Raw genomic sequence first — 19407 nt, 5'->3', positions numbered from 1 at the left:
CAACAGCAAGCAACAGTGGTGGTAACGTGGATCAGGGTCCAGAGCAGTGGTGGCTCCGGGCCTGGAGGCAGGACCCACTCAGCCATACAGGGGTGGGGGCGGCGCAGTCGGCTGCCGCAGGGACACAGGGCACAGGGGTCTCACCATCACTACTGCTGCCCCTGCAGCCACTCCAGCCGTCACCACTCATATCTCCCTGCCAAGGCCGGCACAATGGCAGCAGCCACTCCAGACAGCCCACTGCTGCCATCACTAGGTACCAATGTGTTCACATCACTATTTCCCTCATGGTGACAGCTTCCTGTAGAGGTGTCATTTTCTAATAAGCAATATTTTCCCACATCAGCTGGGATTCATAGCATTTTGAAAAACATTACAATTTGAAGGTGGGGGACACCTTTTTATAGACATTACACTTTACTAAGTATTTCCCTGGGTTTCCCTGTAACTAAAAAAAAATAACTATAAGGAGATACAAAATTTCTTAAGTGATCATAACTGGAAAGCAAGATTGCAGAAGCTACTGATTTTCTTGCTTACTCTAATTTTTCTATGATGATCATGCATTGCTTTGTGTATTAGTTTGTTTTCACACTGCTGTAAAAGAACTACCTGAGACTGGTAACATATAAAGAAAAGAGGTTTGACTCACAGTTCTGCATGGCTGGGGAGGCCTCATAAAACTTACCATCATGGCAGAAGGTGAAGGGGAAGCAAAGCATGTCTTACATGGTGGCAGGAGAGCGAGCGAGCGAGCGAGGGGGTAAATGCCAAACACTTTTAAACCGTCAGACCTCGTGAGAACTGATGAGAATGGCATGGGGGAAACCATCCCCCATGATCCAGCTACTTCCCACCAGGTACAATTTGAGATGAGATTTGGGTGGGTGGGGACACAGAGCCAAACCGTATCACTCTGCATGATTTTTAATACTCTAAGATCAAAAAGAAAAACATCACTTTCAAAGTACATGAATGATACCAACAGTAGTTAGAAAAGAATATGACATTTTATTTTCACTTATGGACATACAGTACATGAATTTAGAAATAAAATCATCGCAGGATTCTGAAATACTGATACCTTAAGATCTAACACACTGATATTAGTCCATTCCCTACAAAGCAGCCACATTAGCAGCTCAGATTTGGTCTTTGTTGTAGTTGTTGACATTAAGTTCTTTAAGTGAAATGCCCAGCAGCATTTAAATAATATTTTACAGCAGACAGGAACTAAGTTTCAATATTCCATCTTTGGAACACATTATGCTTATTTACATGTTAACAGGTGGCTATATTTACTTACCCTATTGTGAGTTTAATGACTGATTTTAAGCTACAAAGGGTTTTCCAGCTATTATTTCCTTTAGAGTTTCTAAAAGTAACAACTTGTATCAATGTTTTACAAAAGATAATGATGAAAAAAAGGTAATGCTGAAATAAAGGCGCTTTTAGAAATATTTAAGGACAACGTAAGGTATTAATATTGGAAAAAAACTGTACATATTTTCAAGCACAACACTGAAATATTGTAGCAGTGTTTAATTGAATTGTTTTAAAATAGTGGTAATTATACTACCTTACATACTGTTCTAATATTTAAATCTCTTAATTACAATTTGAATATACAATCTGACTTACAATTAGAACTATGCACAGTTTCCGAAGCATATTTTTCAGGTTTGTTTTTGCACATAAATTAATGTTTAAGTTGGTCCTTGATTTGGAGAACTATAACTACCTGGAAGCACTAAGTTTTAGACACATTTATTGACAGCCAACAAAATCCTTGACAGAGTGAAAAGCATCAAGAGTACCATGCGTGGAAAAGCAGCTGGTGCCCCCCAAGTGCAATATGAAATCTAGAACAAGACCCTCTCAGAGGCCTGCATGTCTCAATGACTGACCCTCAAAGAAACCAAAATGTACAGGAGGAAGTAGCTGACCAGTCATGGGCATCTTCCACACTGGGGCAATCTTTAAAACAGAGGCAGCTTTGGACCTCTAGCATAAGAGATAGACTTTACATTCTTTGATTTTATTTACACTTTTTTAAAAAGATAAAGTATATCTGAATTCTCTCATCACATCTAAACTGCTGGTGCACTGGCAGCTCAAGCTGATTAAAGTCATGAGGCAGCCCACCAGAGACTTTAACAGAACCCCAGACCACATCCCCTCCTCTTTCCTATCATGAAGTCACAGACTGTCTCATCAAACTACTTGATGTCTGTAAGAGACTTACATTTTATAAACACAGTTAGCTTATTACTGAACTTTTAAGCAAAGTCCAAAGATGTGTGGAAAAGTATGCTTGCTAACAGTGACTGCTTCTACAAGGAAAATAATGAAACTGAGCTACAAAAATAATTTTACTGTTTTAAATAATGAAAGGAGCTAGGTTTTTAAAATATATTACTTATTCTGCAACAGCTGATTAAACTGACAATCAATAGAATCCAATGAACAGATTCAGCTTCCATTCTGCAAGCTGACTTCAGGTTATATTTTAATTACAGAACAGCTTCACATTACAAATCTAACTGTCCCAATAGCAAAGAGACCATCAAGGCAGTAACATCAGATCAATTCTGTCATCATCCTGCACAGAGCACAATATGTGCTTTTGGATAAAGGCATTAAAAAGACCTTGGGCTGATGTGGAAAGCGGGTCAGTAAAGATTCCAGTTCTGCACAATGGAATCTTCCAAGCCAAGCCGCTTTCCACAAATACAAATTCAGTCTATCTTTTCTTTCTGGACCAGTCTGGGAGCATCAACAAAATCTTTGCCATTGTAAAGAATGATAAAAAATGTTCCAATGCTTGCAACTCCCCAGAAGAGCACATAGGCCAGTGTTTCTGTCCAAGTGTCACCTGTTGATATTAAGAAACAAAAAGCTAAATAAGCCATTTGTTGATATCAGACCCAGTTTTCAGCTGTTTAGCACATTTTGGCAACATTAAAGTTTACTAGCACATTCACAGCAAAAATATAAGAACCTCTTAATTAAGGTTTAAACCGGTGGTTCTCAAACCCTGGCTAGTACCAGAATCTTCTGCAGGGCTTGATAAAGCATCAACTGTTGGGCCCCAAGAATCTGCATTCGAGCAAGTTCCTAGTTCCCAGGTGATGCTGATGCTACCGATCCAGAGGCTACACTTTGAGAACCACTGGACTAAACGATTTCATATATTATACAAATAATAATCACTTTTAGCATATTTTAATAATACAAAAAACTATTGTTTAATTCATAGTTCTGTAACAGATATGAGCTATTATCAAAATACCTGCACAAAAAATTTTAATAGAATATTCATAAGTTATGAATACCAAACATAAGTTATCCAAAACTTTTCTGAAGTTACACATACATAAATATATAAAACAAAAGTCAGTAACATTTGCTTTAGAGACGGGGTCTTGCTGTGTTGCCCGGGCTACAGTGCAGTGGCTATTCACAAGCACGATTCCACTACTGATCAGCACAAAAGTTTTGTCCTGCTGTTTCCGACCTGTACTGGTTCACCATTCCTTAAGCCACCTGGTGATCTCCTGCTCAAAGAGGTCACCATACTGATGCTGAACTTAGTGCGGACATCCGATCAGCATAGCACACTACAGACCAGAACTCCTGGGCTCAACTGATCCTCCTGTTTCAGCCTCCTGAGTAGCTGGGACCACAGGCACACATCACAGCACCCAGCCAATAACATATTTGAATGACATATTTAGCCCAACTCTGCTGATATGCATTTTCCAAAGTCTGAAGTTCATAAAGGTTAGCAGCAGGCCAACGGGCAAAGATCTACTTTGTTTTACTCCTTGAATAGCTGAACCTAGAGAATAGCTTCTCTCTCTGCAACAGTACTGGCCTCATCTGCAGACGGAGAAACACATACAGGGAATAACGGCCAGTGAGAGAGCACACCAGGGAAGAAGCCAGTCTCCAGACTCTTTCCTAACAAGCCCTCAGAGATCATGCTACATTTGTTTTCTATTCTCTTTGAAAACCACAGCAGGAGCTAGAAATCAGGTATCACCACACCCAAATGTCACAAAGTTCCTTATAACAATTAACTGACATGAGATGTTACCATCCACAGCATCCAATCTCTTGTTATGCAAAATATACTCGAATTTGCATAATTGCTAATTTTCATGGCTCTGAGTTTTAAAATTCTTCTTGGACAAAAAAAGAAGGGCAGTTCCTTATTGGCCACTCTGCTGGACACACCCTAAAGGAATCATCCGTTTTATTCAGGCAGAGCCCTTGGTCTTGACTTTCCTGCCTCTCCAGAGGTTCTTTAGGTAAATGTGGGTATAGTCAGAACAACAAAATTAACTAATTTAACAGTACAGTGGCTCCCCAAAAATGACATCCACTGGGCAGTGTTTTCAGGAAAGAAGGCAGAGGATCTAGAGAGGAAATGAGAGCAGGGATGGCCGCTGAGGAACTTGCACATGCTGCCTCTTCCTTCCTGCCCCAAAACCCGCAGTCACATCCCAGGCAATGCCTGTGTCTCAACCTGTTTTTGTATTGTAAGGTAAGAATGGTTTTTACATTTTTAAATGGTTATAAACACAAAAACAAAGAATGTGCAGCAGATACCACACACTATCCATAAGGACAAAAATATTGACTACCTGCTCTTTACAGAAAAATTTTGCTAACTATAATAATAGTAAGATGGCTCTTTCCCCCTACTCAACATTTCAGCATTTAGTCAATACTACATCACAACTGTCTACAGGGCTGAGCACTGAGGGGAATACCGAGATGAACAGGTAACTGAGCCTCCCTATCAAAAAGGTGACAGAATTAGTGGTGGTGGTGGAGTAGGAGTCCTTAATTCAGCAAACATTTACTGAGGGTTTACTACATCCTGGACAAAGGAGATAACGCAATGAGTAAGACACAGACTCTCAAAAAGTTGCTGATCCAGTGAAAAAGACAAACAAGTATGCAAATCATTACCATCCAAAAACAAATACACACTGGGTATGTCAGGTACACCAAAGAGGTATACTACCTCTGAAAAATAACTCCCTATGTATTAATGAGGTTAAAAGAGGAAAGTGCTGGGAGAGAGGACCAGGAGTGCTGTGGAAATTCAGATAGAAGGTGAAGACTTCCATGTGGGAGAGACACTCTGTGAGAGGGGAGCATATGAATGGTGCCCTGAGGATGGTGGAATTCAGACAGGCAAGAAGACGTTGGCTCAATGAATTCAGGATAGAGGATGAAGGCTGGAAAGGTGCCTTTTCTTTCAGAGTGACTAGGATTGCACCTCCAAGGTACAATACACCAAGTCTCAGACTTAAACCTCCAAAATACAGGATATTACTCAAAGGAGAATAAAGAATACATTCTTCTCACTTTAATCTTAAATGCTTTATTAACTCAGTAACATAGCAAAATATTAGGAGAAAAAAGAAAACTAGTAAAGACCTTTTCCACTCAGGTTCTTAGGCAATTTTACTCTCAACCTATTAAAATTTAATGATAAGTAATATCTTAATCCATTAACATTTGAGTTGGTTAGACTATACATTCTATAAATGGAATACTTTGCAGCCATTAGCAATTAAGAACATGGGAAAACATACTGCTCAGTGAAAAAAAGCAGATAATGAAAATACATATCTCACTTTTGAAAAAAATCAGACACTTATAAATATTAAAACATCAAAATGTTAAGAGTGGTGAGCTTCTCTCTCAAAGGTATGTTGATAAATAATATTTTCTCCTTTTCTGCCTACATGTGTTTTCTATAATTACTATGTATTACTTTGGTAATGTGAAAGGAAAATAAAATCTCAGGACTCCAAATTTGCTATGCCAAAGAGAAAAGTTAAACTTGGGAACTGAGTCTCACAAAACTACCCTTCTTTTGTTCCTAAGTAGACAGCTGCGAAGATAGTGGGCCACATATCCTCCCAGATGGCCACCCTCACAAACTGTCACAAGCAAATTCCATGTGGGCCCCAAACTCTTTACCCTAAAAGACAGTCTGGTCGAATCTCCCTCACCCTGACATTGTAAATTAACAGTTTATTTTCACAGGTAAGGGACAAAGACTAGAAAATCATCCCTCCACTCACCCCAAAACAAATGCAGATTTGACTTCTCCCTCTACTCTATGTTTACTTTCTCTTACATAAAATGCAGATTTACTGAGCCGGAGATGAATGCATAATTGACTGTTCCTCTACCCCCTCCTCTCACATGTAATGTGGATTCAGTGAGTGCTAATCAAAGCCTCACAAGAATGTGACCACTTATTTCACTACCTACCCTCCCCTTGTTTCCATTCCTCCTTCCCCTCCTATACACCGTTTCACCATTTAATACTGAAGTCCTCAAAACCCTCTTTGGAAAAAGCACAAGATACTGATACTGATCCTACCGTAGCTTGTGTCTCTTTTTCCTGGGCAGGTTCTCAACCTTGGCAATTTAAGCCTCTGAACTGACTGAGACCTGTGTCAGACACTTACTGGTTCACAGTAATAAGAAAAACATGTTTTTAAAATCTGAGGTTTAAAAAAAACCATCAAACTACTAGGTATGTTATTTTTCTTCCTGTCACATCTAATGACTAATTTCATCTACTCCACTTTACCCATTAAATTTAATAGGGAAACATCAAGTGTTCAGTGAACTCAAAAACTTAGGATGTTGTAAAAGAAAGGTCAACATTCTAACCAAGAAACAAATGGAAGAATGTGTGGAGCTGACTTACCAGCCATCAGCAAACAGATAATGCACATTGAAAAGGCAACAACCATGATAACAGGCAACTGGAAAAGACAACAGAAAGAGATAATCATTTAAGAATGCTAATCAATGGCTGCAAAATCAGTTGTGCATGCATTGCTTGGGAAAAGAAAAAAACTCATCTGTCAACTAATACACACAGTATCTTTTGTCAATAAAACATTATTATTTATGGGTTCAATCACAACTGCCCTGGACTTTAGATGGGGAAAGTGGTAAGCTCGGAAGAAGCATGCTTTTGCTCCAAGCCAAAGAGTGCTAAATGGAAGGAGGATGCCCAGATGAGGACCTAGAACACGAGGTCTCCCTTCCATTCCAGGGCACTTGACCCACTGGAAAGAAAATCCAGAGGGGCTCTTGCAGAGTCTGGTGAACAGACAAGTCAAAAAGGAGAGAAGCATCAAAAATAAACTTTGCCCTCCATGTAACAAGTTTGTCTCTGGCAATTCCCTCAATGTAAAAGAACTGAAGTTTTCCTGAAATGAGAAACCTTCCACTTCCCCTTTGCTTCTGTGACATCACACGAAAAGGATGGGTGAGACACTCTGAGGAAAAGAAAACAAATGCTCCACAGTTACTGTACTCCTCAGCCTGACCTCTTTGGAAAACTTAAGTATTTATATTTCATGTAATGAAATATAAACAACATATAACGTTTTAAATTAAGGAGACTGAAACCATCTACACCTTCAGACACAATGCTTTTAAAAACTTGAAAAATACAAAATGGTTTCTTACAGCCAGGAATTTCCAATCCCTTGGAACACTTAAAGGACTATGAGATTCTAATTCATCCACTGAATAGTTTCCAAGAAATAAGTCTATGGAATCCTAGAACAGAAAGGAAGAAATCAGTAACTCACCAAACTCAGTGTGAGATAACATTAGTGATGAACGATGCAAAGATACAACCGCCTAATGCCAGGAAAGCATCAAATACAAACTTACTTGTCTAAATCCATCGGAAAAGTTGTTCTTATAGTATCGTATCATTGAGTTCCAGCCATCCATTATAAGTCCCAAATGAGTTCTCTTTCCAGTTCTGGTTAAAGAGGTTAAATTTTAAGTTACAAGCTTGTACACTGAATTCTCACACTGTTTTATGGCCAATAAGCATAAGGTATAGAAATGAGTGACAGATTTAAAAAACTATCGCTGAAGATATAGATACTTCACAAAAGAAATCACTTGTAGGTCCAAGAAATACCTATTTTCTTTCTAAAATATTACCAAAGGAGGCACAAAGAAACACACTAATTCCAGCTGCAAAGACAAGAAATATGAAGAGAAATACATAGCCCAGGTTAAGTGGTAGGACACAGCAAAGCAGAGACTAGAAATCTTATTCTGCTCCCAGAGAATCCACACAGCAGAAAAAGAGCCACTGCATGCATAATACATCCAAAATGTTCTAATTCCTCATTACTCAGTGTGGTCTTTGAAAGCAGCATCAGCATCACCTGGGTGCTTTTTAGAGGCACCTCTCAAGACTGGTGCTTCAGGTACACAGTAAGGTCTGAGAAGCACTGTGGAGCGGTGGCTCTCACCCCTCCCCAAGCATCAGAATCTCCCAGGGTGGCTAAGAACACACCAGAACCTGGGCCTCATCTCCCAGAAATCCTGACTCCACAGGTCTCAAGTGAAGCCTGGATGCTGGAGATTTGCTGCTGTTGCTGCTGTTGTCTGAGAGCTGCCCGGGTGATTTTTAAAAGCACCAGGACTGTGAACTACTGATGTGGAATGCTATTTTAAAAGCACGGCTTGCCTGGTAAAGTCAGTCTTCAAGGCACCAGTTCCCGCATATTGCTTGGCACAGGCATTTGCGTTGTCAGCCCAGGCTGTAGAAAAAAGTGAAAACAGCTGATAATGATTAAAATGACAAAGTTCTAAATCCAGAATATTAAATTATTTCAAAATTTGAGCAACTTTGTCTATATTAAAGAAATGACCTACCATTTTTGTAAATCTTCTCAAATTCATCTTGTTCTTCAAGCTTTTGTCCCACATGCAAAACTCCTAGTCTCTGGAATAAAAACCACACCCAGATTTATGTGTAATCGATTTTAGCAGACATGATTTAGGAAGAAAAAGCAGTCCCCAAATTGTATCTCATGGTTCCTGGTTGCTGGATGCAAGCCAGAAGTGTCTGTTGTCTACAGGGAGCCCCAGCTTGCAGCAGCCTCTCCTGCCCAGGGCAGACTGCAAAGCCTCTCCTGAGGGCACCTTTGCCTTGCAGCCCCCGCACTCCCTTGAGGGACAGCAGCAGGACCATATACAGAGTGTCGGGAGGGAGAGTGAGAGCGGCTGTAGGATTGAGAGTGTCAGGAGGGAGAGTGAAAGCGGCTGTAGGATTCCAGCCGCTACTTCCTCCCTCCCTCTCACCCCCAATCTTCCACTGCCTCTACCCCTTGAGATCCCCTCATATGCATCATCCTTCAACTTCTTCACCCCTGAGTCACCCCAACCTTACCCTCTGTCCCAGGGATCTTTGAGAATCTGATGAACGCCACCTAATCTACCACCCCAAAAATACACAGACACACACACAGACACAGACACAGACACACACACACACACACACACACACACACACAGATCTTCACAAAGAATATCCCGGGGTTGCTGGGCCCCCTGAATCCCTTCTATGGACTCCCTTTGGAGACCACGAACCACAGATGAGGAGTCCCTACCTTGTCTCAGACCATCACCTCTCAGAACCACCATCTTCATTGCTTACCTCAGATGACACCTCATCTCCACCTCAAAAGGAGTTATTCCCACCCTCAGACACAGCACAGGAGCCACCTTGGTGACCTTTAGCTGGGTAAGAACTCTGCCTTCACTGGCGGACGTGGAGAGGCACAAGTAGACAGCCCCTACACTAGCAGGCAAAGCTGCTGGAGAGGCTCCTGCCCCCACTCTCTGAAGGTTGGTTAAGTTTCATAATACTATATATAGCATGTAAAATTGTAAAATATGGATTGCAGAACCTAGTCAAGTAAGTTTTGGTTAATCAGCCATGGAACCAAACCATTCCTAATATTGTTTCTACTAAAAACTACACTCAGAAGACCTTCCAACAGAAAAGGGCATAGCACAATACAAACTACAGACTATTCCAACAGGGACAGCACTGCTCTGGCAGGTGCGACTTCAAGATTCAAGAACCATTCATTCTGAAGGAGGTATTTTACCTCCATAATTTCTTTCTCGGTATCATACAATTGTCAGAACTAAAGCTGAATGCTTACTAATTCCCTGAACAGGAAACCATGTGGTATGCATTTTGTCTGCTCCTCACAACAAATGCCAATGTGATTTAGAAATTGGGGCTCTACGTCTTTTTCATTCCAAATATACACAGAAGAAAAAAACTATTTTTCTCATCAGCATAGTCTAGTGATAAAGCAAAGCTGTGTCAGAAACTTTTTACTTTGGAGTCAATATTCCTTGCTAGTAATAAGAGAGAGATAAATAGAAACAATCTTGAGGTGCTACTTTTGTACTAATGAAATAGAAAAAAAAGAGGCTAGACACAGTGGCTCAAGCCTATAATCCCAGCACTCTGGGAGCTGAGGCAGGTAGACGGCTTGAGCCCAGGGGTTTGAGACCAACTTAGGCAACATGGTGATACTCTGTCTCTACAAAAAATACAAAAATTAGCCAAGCGTGGTGACACACGCCTGTAGTCCCAGCTTTGTGGGAGGCTGAGTTGGTAGGATGGTTTGAGCCCAGGAGGCAGAGGTTGCAGCAAGCCGAGATTGTGCCACTGCACTCTAGCCTGGGCAACAGAGCCAGACCCTGTCTCAAGGAAAAACAAAAAAAATTAAAATTAAAATATCAAATGCTGGAAAGAGTTCAATGAAATGGATTTACTTATTCATTGTTGGTGTCAGTGTAAACTGGAACGACTCTCTTGGAAAATAATATACGTATTCTCTTTAACCCAGTAATTCTACTTCTAGGAATTAACATGAAGGAATCAAGTTAATAATAACATATATAGACGCATTCTCTACAGTGTTATTTATAAACTAAAAATGTAGTGATCTGAATGGCTTAGTAAATTACAGCACAACAACACAACCATCAGAAACTGTGATTACATAAATGCTAAGGGAAAATGGCAAAAGTGAAAACTGTGCATATATAGACTGACCATAGTTATGGAAAATGTGACATTCATGGGCAAGACACAAAAATAAAAAGAGCTGAGTTAGGGTGGGGGCAATGTGAATATTTTATGTTACTGGGTTTTAAAGAAGATGTTTAATTTTCTGCTGTGTTGTTTTTCAATTAAAAAAAAAAAAAAAAGCATTCGCACCTGAAGTTGGGCCTGAAGCGAACGACGAGCTAACAAACTCTGGATCACATTGGTTCTATCTAGACAATCCATGCAATTGCTTCGGAACACGCCTTCCTGGTTTGCCACCACCTGGCCAGCAGAGTCCACTAGAAAATAACTAAAACATATTTGTATAAACACTCTCATACCAAAGTAGGTCAGATTTACTAAGGACTTAACTCTTACAACATGGGTCTCATTTCAGTGACGTTATTGAAAACTGTAAATTAAAAGGTCAGATAGGAATGTGTGGTCAGGCATATGTGATTATCCTAGACCAAAAAGAAGTCTAAATGGCTGAGGCAAAACAGTCCCCCATCCAAAAAATGGCTGAAGATTAGAGATTATCTCACCCCAAAGATGTGAAAAGGTAGAGTTAAGAGTATTAAAAAGGTGGTTGTGCAAATTGATCATGTTTCCCAAAGCCAGATGATGGTTTCCTCTAACATAATTATTCCAACTATATCCCTGGATATCAGGGTTTTATGATTCATATACTATCTTTAGAATCCTCTGGGTTGCTTGTGAAAAAAGATTCCTGGCCTTGAGATCAACTGAATCAGAATCTCTGAGGCAAGGATTGAATATTTTGCATTAAAAATACTTTTAGCTGGGCATGGTGGCGCATGCCTGTAATCCCAGCTACTTGGGAGGCTGAAGTGGAAGGATTACTTGAGCTTAGGAGTTCAAGACCAGCCTGGCCAACATAACGAGTCCCTGCCGCTAAAAGAACAAAAACTTAGCCAGGCATGGTGATGCATACCTTTATACAGTCAGAAGGCTAAAGTGGGAGGATCACTTGAGCCCAAGGGTTAAAGGCTGCAGTGAACTATGATCATACCACTGCACTCCAGCCTGGGTGACAGAGTGATATTCTGTATCTAAATTAAAAAAAAAAAAAAAAATTGTTTTTAACACTTTCAAAAATTCTTTTTTTTTTTTTTTTTTTGAGATGGAATCTCCCTCTGTTGCCCAGACTGGAACACAGTGGCGTGATCTCAGCTCACTCCAACCTCTGCCTTCCCGGTTCAAGTGATTCTCCTGCCTCGGCCTCCTGAGTAGATGTGATTACAGGCACCCACCACCATGCCCGGCTAATTTTTATATTTTTAGTACAGATGGGGTTTCACCATGTTGGCCAGGCTGGTCTTGAACTCCTGACCTCAGGTGATCCATCTGCCTCGGGTTCCCAAAGTGCTGGGATTACAGGCGAGAGCCACAGCCCCCGGCCAAAAAAAAAAAAATTCTTAAATAGGTGATACATGCAAATAGTACAGGATTTATAAAGTATAATTGGGTATTATTTGAAAAATCAGTTTCCCTTTCTCCCCTTAAACACCCAAATCTCTGTACTGCAACCAACCACAGTTACCAGTTCCCATGTTTTCTTTAACAAGCTCCTTGATAATTCTATGAATTCAAAAATCTGACAACACACAGTGTGCTGGTTAAGAATATGGATTCAGGAAGCAAACAATCTGTTTGCTAACCTTAGCATCATATGCAACTTACTAATTGTAGAACTTTAAACAGTAAGCTTATTCATCCACAAAATGGAGGTTAACAGCAGCACCACCATTAGGCTTCTCTAAGGTTTGAATGAGATAACACATAATGTATATAAAGTACTTAGCACAGTGTATGGAACACAGCATACAATGAATACTAGATAATATTAACTACTGAAATTATTTTCCAAAATCCAAGAGGAGGAAGAAAATGCAACAGATTCATCAAGGGCTAAATACAAATCATGACCTCAGGAACAAGAGCCTGGAAGAATGTGTTAGGATGAAAAATCTACATATGGATCATGCAGAATTGGTAAGGTTCGTTTAGAGTTGGTGTACATACATATGTGTGCAAGGGTGTATATGTGTGTTTGTACCCCATTAATACTTATAAAATCCCAGATATGTTATAAATATTATTGCTTAAACTGTACAATAAGTTATCATCTCTACAAATGAAGAAACCGAAGCCTGAAGATAACTAAGTGGCCCTGGGTCATATTATTACTAAGAGAAAAACTTACACTCAAATCAAGGTGTGTTGGACCCCAAAGCCCAGATTCTTTCCACTACCCCAAAAACCCCTAGAAAAAAGTCTCAAGAGATCATCTGAAAGTCACCAGTGAAAGCTCTGCTCTCCCTGTGGACCACGGTGAACGGCAACGAACACAAACTCTGGAGTCAACCCTCCTTCTTTCTTACACTCTTGCATGGCAGCAGTTAATGGGTGAACCCACGGAACTACCTCCTCCAACAACATGCCGGGCCCAGCCAATGTTTTCTCTAATGGCCCAACAACAGTAGGTCAATTTCCCTTCTGTGTTCGTGACAAAACCTCACAAAAAAAGCAGATTTAAATAACTGTAGTTGATTACCTAATGTATATAAAAAGACATTTTTGAAAACTAAGCAAATATCTATCAAAGAGGTTTTACTATATTATTGTGTAACAAATTAAAAAGTGTATTTGGGTTGCCAGGTTTACAACTATCATACACAGGCAGAAGAAAATGACAGTATGGTTTACAGATTCCTTCTTCTGGCTTTAAAATCAGTAAAGACTGATGCACACCGAGTATGGTAAACCTGAACCAATATGATAATATAATACTGCAAAGACATTCGGACTTTCGATCCGTTAATCCTACTCTGAAGAATTTTTTAAAGAAATAAAAAAATTTAACAGATGTAAAATACGTGTAAAGATTCATGGCACTACAATCTTTCATGATAGAAAGAGGAAAGGAAATAAACCAGGTGCTCAGGGTGAAGAAAAGCACTTCTTTAGAACTACGTTATGACAAAACAATACAGAAAAGCCATTAAACACTATCATTACAGACACTGTACAGGTTAACAACAAAATACTTGTGATAGAATGTCTAGCGGAAACAACAATATAAGATATTAGTAAACCAAGTTCAATTATATAAAAATTTGTAAATGTGTGGTAGATAATTTACAAATATATGAAGATACCTGGCCTTGGGTCATTTTTAAGAATTTAAAAATATTTTGAAGTCACCAAGTCTCATCTTTCCAGTAAAGAAATTAAAAATAATAAAACAGTATAGATAAGCAATGACAATCCAGTGAACTATATTTATAAGTCTGCTGGATAATGCATAATAAAATATGACTGATATATATACCTCTTCTCTCTGCCTCCTTAAGGAAATAATATAGCTTACCTTAATTCATCTTGCATTTCTGCTACCTGATCCAATAAAATACTTAGTCGATCCCATCTCATATTTTTACATTCCTTATGGAAGTCAAAGGCAATGTATCTACCAAAAGAAAAGATATTCAGAAACCGACCAGAGATCATTCATTTTCCTTCTATTAATAATACCTTCATAAGCTGATTTTCCCCTTTATATCAGTGCATACATATTTCTTGGGAACACTAGAACCTCCTTCACTCTGGGTTTATCGCTATACATACACTACATGCACACACATACCCCTTCTCATGCTCACACCTATCAGAGGAAAATATATATATGATATAAGCAGATATATATATATATGTATACATGAAAATACAAATACATGCATATGTCTATCCTTACATGTTCTTCTGGGGGCCCTCAGCAAGGAGTAGAGAAACACAACAAATGCTTAGTGAAGTAAGCTCAAGTACAGCAATCAGGTATGCCCTGCAAAGAGGCCTAGTCCAAATTCCTCAAGACAATTCTAGTGGTAAAGTATGACCTATGGAAACTCTCTGGGGCACAAAGCCTCAATGAGGGAATTTGAATCAGAGACTAAACTCAAAACTCGACTGAAAAGAAGTTATTCTGCAACATAAATTATGCTACAGAAATTTCAAGCCAACAAAATATCATGCTCCGATCTACTATTGAAAAAAATGCAAGCTGAAATACATGTCTAGTGAGCTCTATGTAATCATGCACATATGTAAGTGCACATCTGATCTGAAAAGACCTGCAACAGATTTCTAGTGAGGTACCTCATCATTCCACTTCCCAAAGAAGACACCATTGTTGCAAATGTCTGCTCAAGTGGCTTCTCTGAGCCCTTCTGGTTAATCTGTAAAAAATTTCAAACACCATAGTTTTCAGTTAATTTCAAAGGAGACAGTGACATCAGAAAAAGGACAAACTAGGAAGCTCTAAGCTCTCATTCTCCCACAGAAACATAAAAAAATCCCAGAAGCTGTCTGAGCCAACTTTGTAGGAGCTCTAAAAAAAGATCAAAGGTTTTATAGTAACCCACCCAAGCACCCAATAAAGAAAAAGTCACTTTCAAAATGGTGGGAAAGTTCTGTGGCATTTAACTTGTCCTTGACCCAGCCCCTCCCCAGAGTGGTGACAATCTTAGTCTTATATGGGAATAACCTGGTTCTTAGTTCCCCTCATCAAACTAGGGGAGGCAGACCAGTCCTTATCTGCAAATAATTGTGGACATCTGTTCTAACATGAAGGACTAACTCGTCTCTGTCCCACATATCTCTGAACACCGGCAGTAAAAATGGTGACCACTGCTTGTAAAAGCTACAAGAGGAATATAAATCAATGGATGCCTGAGGCAAAATATCCTGGATAGAAACATACAATAGACCATTTAAAGACTGGAGAAGAAGCTGGGTGATATTCTTTGGGAAATTAGGACTTTCAAAAGCAGCCATGTACATGAAGGAGTTTTGAAGGCCACCCACATAACCAGGCAAGATGCATGCTCAGAAGAGTCCTGAGAAGACCTTAAACCTTCACCACAGACTGATCCCTAGGCTCACAGCAAGCCTGGTGAGTAAAGGACTGTCCCAGCATACAACAAGTCTACAAAGAATGGGGGACAGGGTTGTTCTCTCATTTTTGCTTTCCTTTTTTGTCTGTCTATTTCAGTTCTTGGAATTCAATGAAACTTGTCAAAACAGCTGAATATAAGCAAAAGGAACAGACCTCAGTGAACATACATAATAAGAAACAGTTTTGGCAAAAATAGTTCTGAAAAGTCTCAAAAAAAAAAAAAAAAGGATTAGTAGAGTCTTTGACAATCAAATAAAACAAAAAGCCCCCAGCAAACCCTAGGGGAAAAGGAGACTCTGACTTCCAGAGTTATGATATCATAATAATCAAACATACAATTAAAAAAAAAATCACAGGTACACAAATAAACAGAAAACAATGGCTCACTCAATGGAACATAAGAAATTGACAGAAATTGTTCCTGTGGAAGCCAAGACAGGACTTGGCTTATTAGACAAAGACTAGACTTATTAGACTAGACTTATTAGACTAGACTTATTAGACAAATACTTTAAAGCAACTGTCTTAAAAACAAAGAGCTAAGGGGAAACACAGACAAAGAACTAAAATAAATCAGGAAAACAATACACAAACAAAATGAGGATATCAACAAAGATAGAAAAATTATTATAAGAAGCCAAAAAATAATTCTGCAGCAAAAGAGCACAAAAAGTGAAATAAAATATTTAGCACTATGGGAATTCCAGGAAGAGAGAGAGAAAGGAGGAGAGAGATTTAAAGAAAAAAAAATAGCCAAAACCTTCCCAAATGTGATGAAACATATGAATCTACAAACCAAAGCTCTGAACTCTAAGCAGACCCACACCAAAAACATTATAATCACATAGTTGAAAGACAAAAACAGAATCCTGAAAAGCAGCAAGAGAGAAGAGACTCATCACACACGAGAGATTCTCAACGGGATTATCCGCCAATTTCTCATCAGAAATCTTGGAGGCTGGAAGATAGTGGGATCATATATTTTAAATGCTGGAAGAAGAAAAACTGTCAACCAAGAATTCTGTATCTGGCAAAACATCCTTTAAAAATGAAGGAAAAATCAAGACATTCATAGATAAACAAAACCTGAGGTAGTTTATTATCATTAAACCCAATCTATAAGAAATGCTAAAGGGAGTCCTTCAGGTTGAAATGAAAGTATGCTACACAGTAACTTGCAGCCACAGAGAGATATAAAAATTTCCAACAGGCTGGACGTAGTAGCTCATGCCTATAATCTCAGCACTTTGGAGGCTGAGGAGGCCAAATCACTTGAGGTCAGGAGTTTGGGACCAGCCTGGCCAACATGGTGAAACCTCGTCTCTACCAAAAATAAAAAAAATTAGCTGGGTGTGGTGGCACACACCTGTAATCCCAGCTACTCGGGAGGCTGAGGCAAGAGAATCGCTTGAACCCATGAGGCTGAGGTTGCAGTGGGCCAAGATTGTGCCTGGGTGACAGAATGGGACTCCATCTCAAAAAAAAAAAAAAATCCAAAAAGGTAAAGACAAGGGCAAATATAAAAGCCAGTATTATTGAAATCCTGGTCTGTAACTTCACTTCTTATTTCTACAGGATTTAAAAGTCAAATGCAGTCCAGAATGGTGGCTCACATCTGTAATCCTAGCGCTTTGGTAGGCTGAGGCAAGAGGATGGCTTGAAGTCAGAAGTTCAAGACCAGCCTGGGCAATATAGTGAGACCCCCATCTCTATAAAAACACAAAAAAATTAGTCAAGCATGGTGGTATGCGCCTGTAGTCCTAGCTGCTGAGGAAGCTGAAGTGTGAGGATTCCTTCAGCCCAGGAGTTCAAGATTACACAGAGCTATGATCGTGCCACTGCATGTAAGCCTAGGCAACAGAGCAAGATCTTTCCTCTAAAAAATAAATACATACACAAATAAGAGTCAGTTGCATAAAAATAATTATGCTACTGAAACACAATATATAAAGATGCAATTTGAAATGTTAACATAAAAAGGAAGCAAGAAGGCTTTACAGGAGTACAGCTTTTGTATGCTTCTGGTATCAATTCAAATCAGATACTTATAACATTAGGATATTATATGTAATCCTCACGGTAACCACAAAGAAAACAGCTATAGAATATACACAAATGAAAATGAGAAAGTAATCAAAATATATCACTACCAAAAAAATCAACTAAGCACAGTAAGAGACAGTAATGGAGGAAATGAGGAACGAAAAGCTAAAAGACACACAGAAAACAACAAAAGAGCAGAATTAAATCCTTATCGGTAATTACTTTAAATGTAAATGGATTAACTCTCCAATAAAAATAAGTAGACCAGCAAAATGGAAAAAAAATATGATCTAACTACATGCTGTCTCTAAGAGATTTATTTTAGAACTAAAGATATATACAGGTTGAAAGAGAAAGGATGAAAAAACATATTTTATGCAAATAGTAATCAAAAAAGAGCTGGAATAACTACACTAGTATCAGACAAGATACACTCTTTAAGTGAAATACTGTTACAAAAGACAAAAAAAGAACATTGTTTACTGATTAAATGGTCAATTTTCCAAGAAGATACAACAATTATAAACACATATGCAACAAACCATGACAGCCTGAAGATATAACTAAGCACACTGACAGAACTGAAGGGAGAAACACAAAATTATATAACAATAGTAGGGGCCGGGCGCGGTGGCTCACGCCTGTAATCCCAGCACTCTGGGAGGCCGAGGCGGGTAGATCACGAGGTCAGGAGATTGAGACCATCCTGGCTAAATAGTGAAGCCCTGTGTCTACTGAAAATACAAAAAATTAGCTGGGCGTGGTGGTGGGTGCCTGTAGTCCCAGTTACTCAGGAGGCTGAGGCAGGAGAATGGCATGAACCCGGGAGGTGGAACTTGCCGTGAGCCGAGATCGCGCCACTGTACTCTAGCCTAGGCAACAGACAGAGACTGTCTCCAAAAAAAAAGGAAACTTCAATACCCTACTTTCAACAATAGAACAATGAGACAGAGACGAATAAGCAAATACAGAATAAAATAGAGAATTTAAACACCATCATAAGCCAATCAGACCCAACAGACACATACATATTACTCTACCCAATAACAGCAGAATACACATTTTTTACAAGTACACATGAAATATTCTCTAAGACAAACTATACTCTAGGCCACAAAACAAGTTTTAACACATTTTAAAAAATCCAAATCACATTAAGTATATATTCTGATCACAACAGAAAGCTAAAAATCAAGAATAGAAGGAAAACTAGAAATTTCACAAACGTGAAAAACCAACAACATACTGAACCACTGGTTCAAAGACAAAATCCCAGAAAGAGAAATTAGAAAATACCTGAGACAAATGAAAACAAAAATACAATACACCAAATGTATGAAATAAAGCAAAAGCAGTGCTGAGGAAAATTTCTCGCTGTAGATGCATACATTAAAAAAGAAAACCTCAAAGCAATAACCTAATTTTACACTTTAAGGAACAAGAAAAAGAATAG

General features: G+C 39.1%; 1 protein-coding gene across 4 annotated transcripts in view; it reads right to left on the bottom strand.

The window, feature by feature from the left end:
* Positions 1-991: 991 nt before the first annotated feature.
* Positions 992-19407, bottom strand: part of SACM1L (SAC1 like phosphatidylinositide phosphatase) — a 54696-nt gene continuing 36280 nt past the window's right edge. For 2 of the 4 annotated variants that reach the window (XM_010374808.2, XM_030936106.1), the window contains exons 12-20: positions 15113-15192; positions 14328-14426; positions 11105-11243; positions 8734-8803; positions 8546-8618; positions 7729-7822; positions 7519-7611; positions 6746-6803; positions 992-2875 (exon numbers count right to left, since the gene is read on the bottom strand). In XM_010374808.2, the coding sequence (XP_010373110.1) occupies positions 2739-2875; positions 6746-6803; positions 7519-7611; positions 7729-7822; positions 8546-8618; positions 8734-8803; positions 11105-11243; positions 14328-14426; positions 15113-15192 (843 nt within the window). In that variant the 3' untranslated portion in view covers positions 992-2738. The remainder of the gene's footprint in view (positions 2876-6745; positions 6804-7518; positions 7612-7728; positions 7823-8545; positions 8619-8733; positions 8804-11104; positions 11244-14327; positions 14427-15112; positions 15193-19407) is intronic. The other 2 variants (XM_030936101.1, XM_030936103.1) reach the window with 1 other exon arrangement.

The sequence above is a fragment of the Rhinopithecus roxellana genome, chromosome 1 (genome assembly GCF_007565055.1).
Source record: "Rhinopithecus roxellana isolate Shanxi Qingling chromosome 1, ASM756505v1, whole genome shotgun sequence".
Taxonomy (NCBI): Eukaryota; Metazoa; Chordata; class Mammalia; order Primates; family Cercopithecidae; genus Rhinopithecus; species Rhinopithecus roxellana.
Note: the sequence above shows the minus strand (reverse complement) of the source record. Positions and strands in the feature narration are given on the sequence as shown.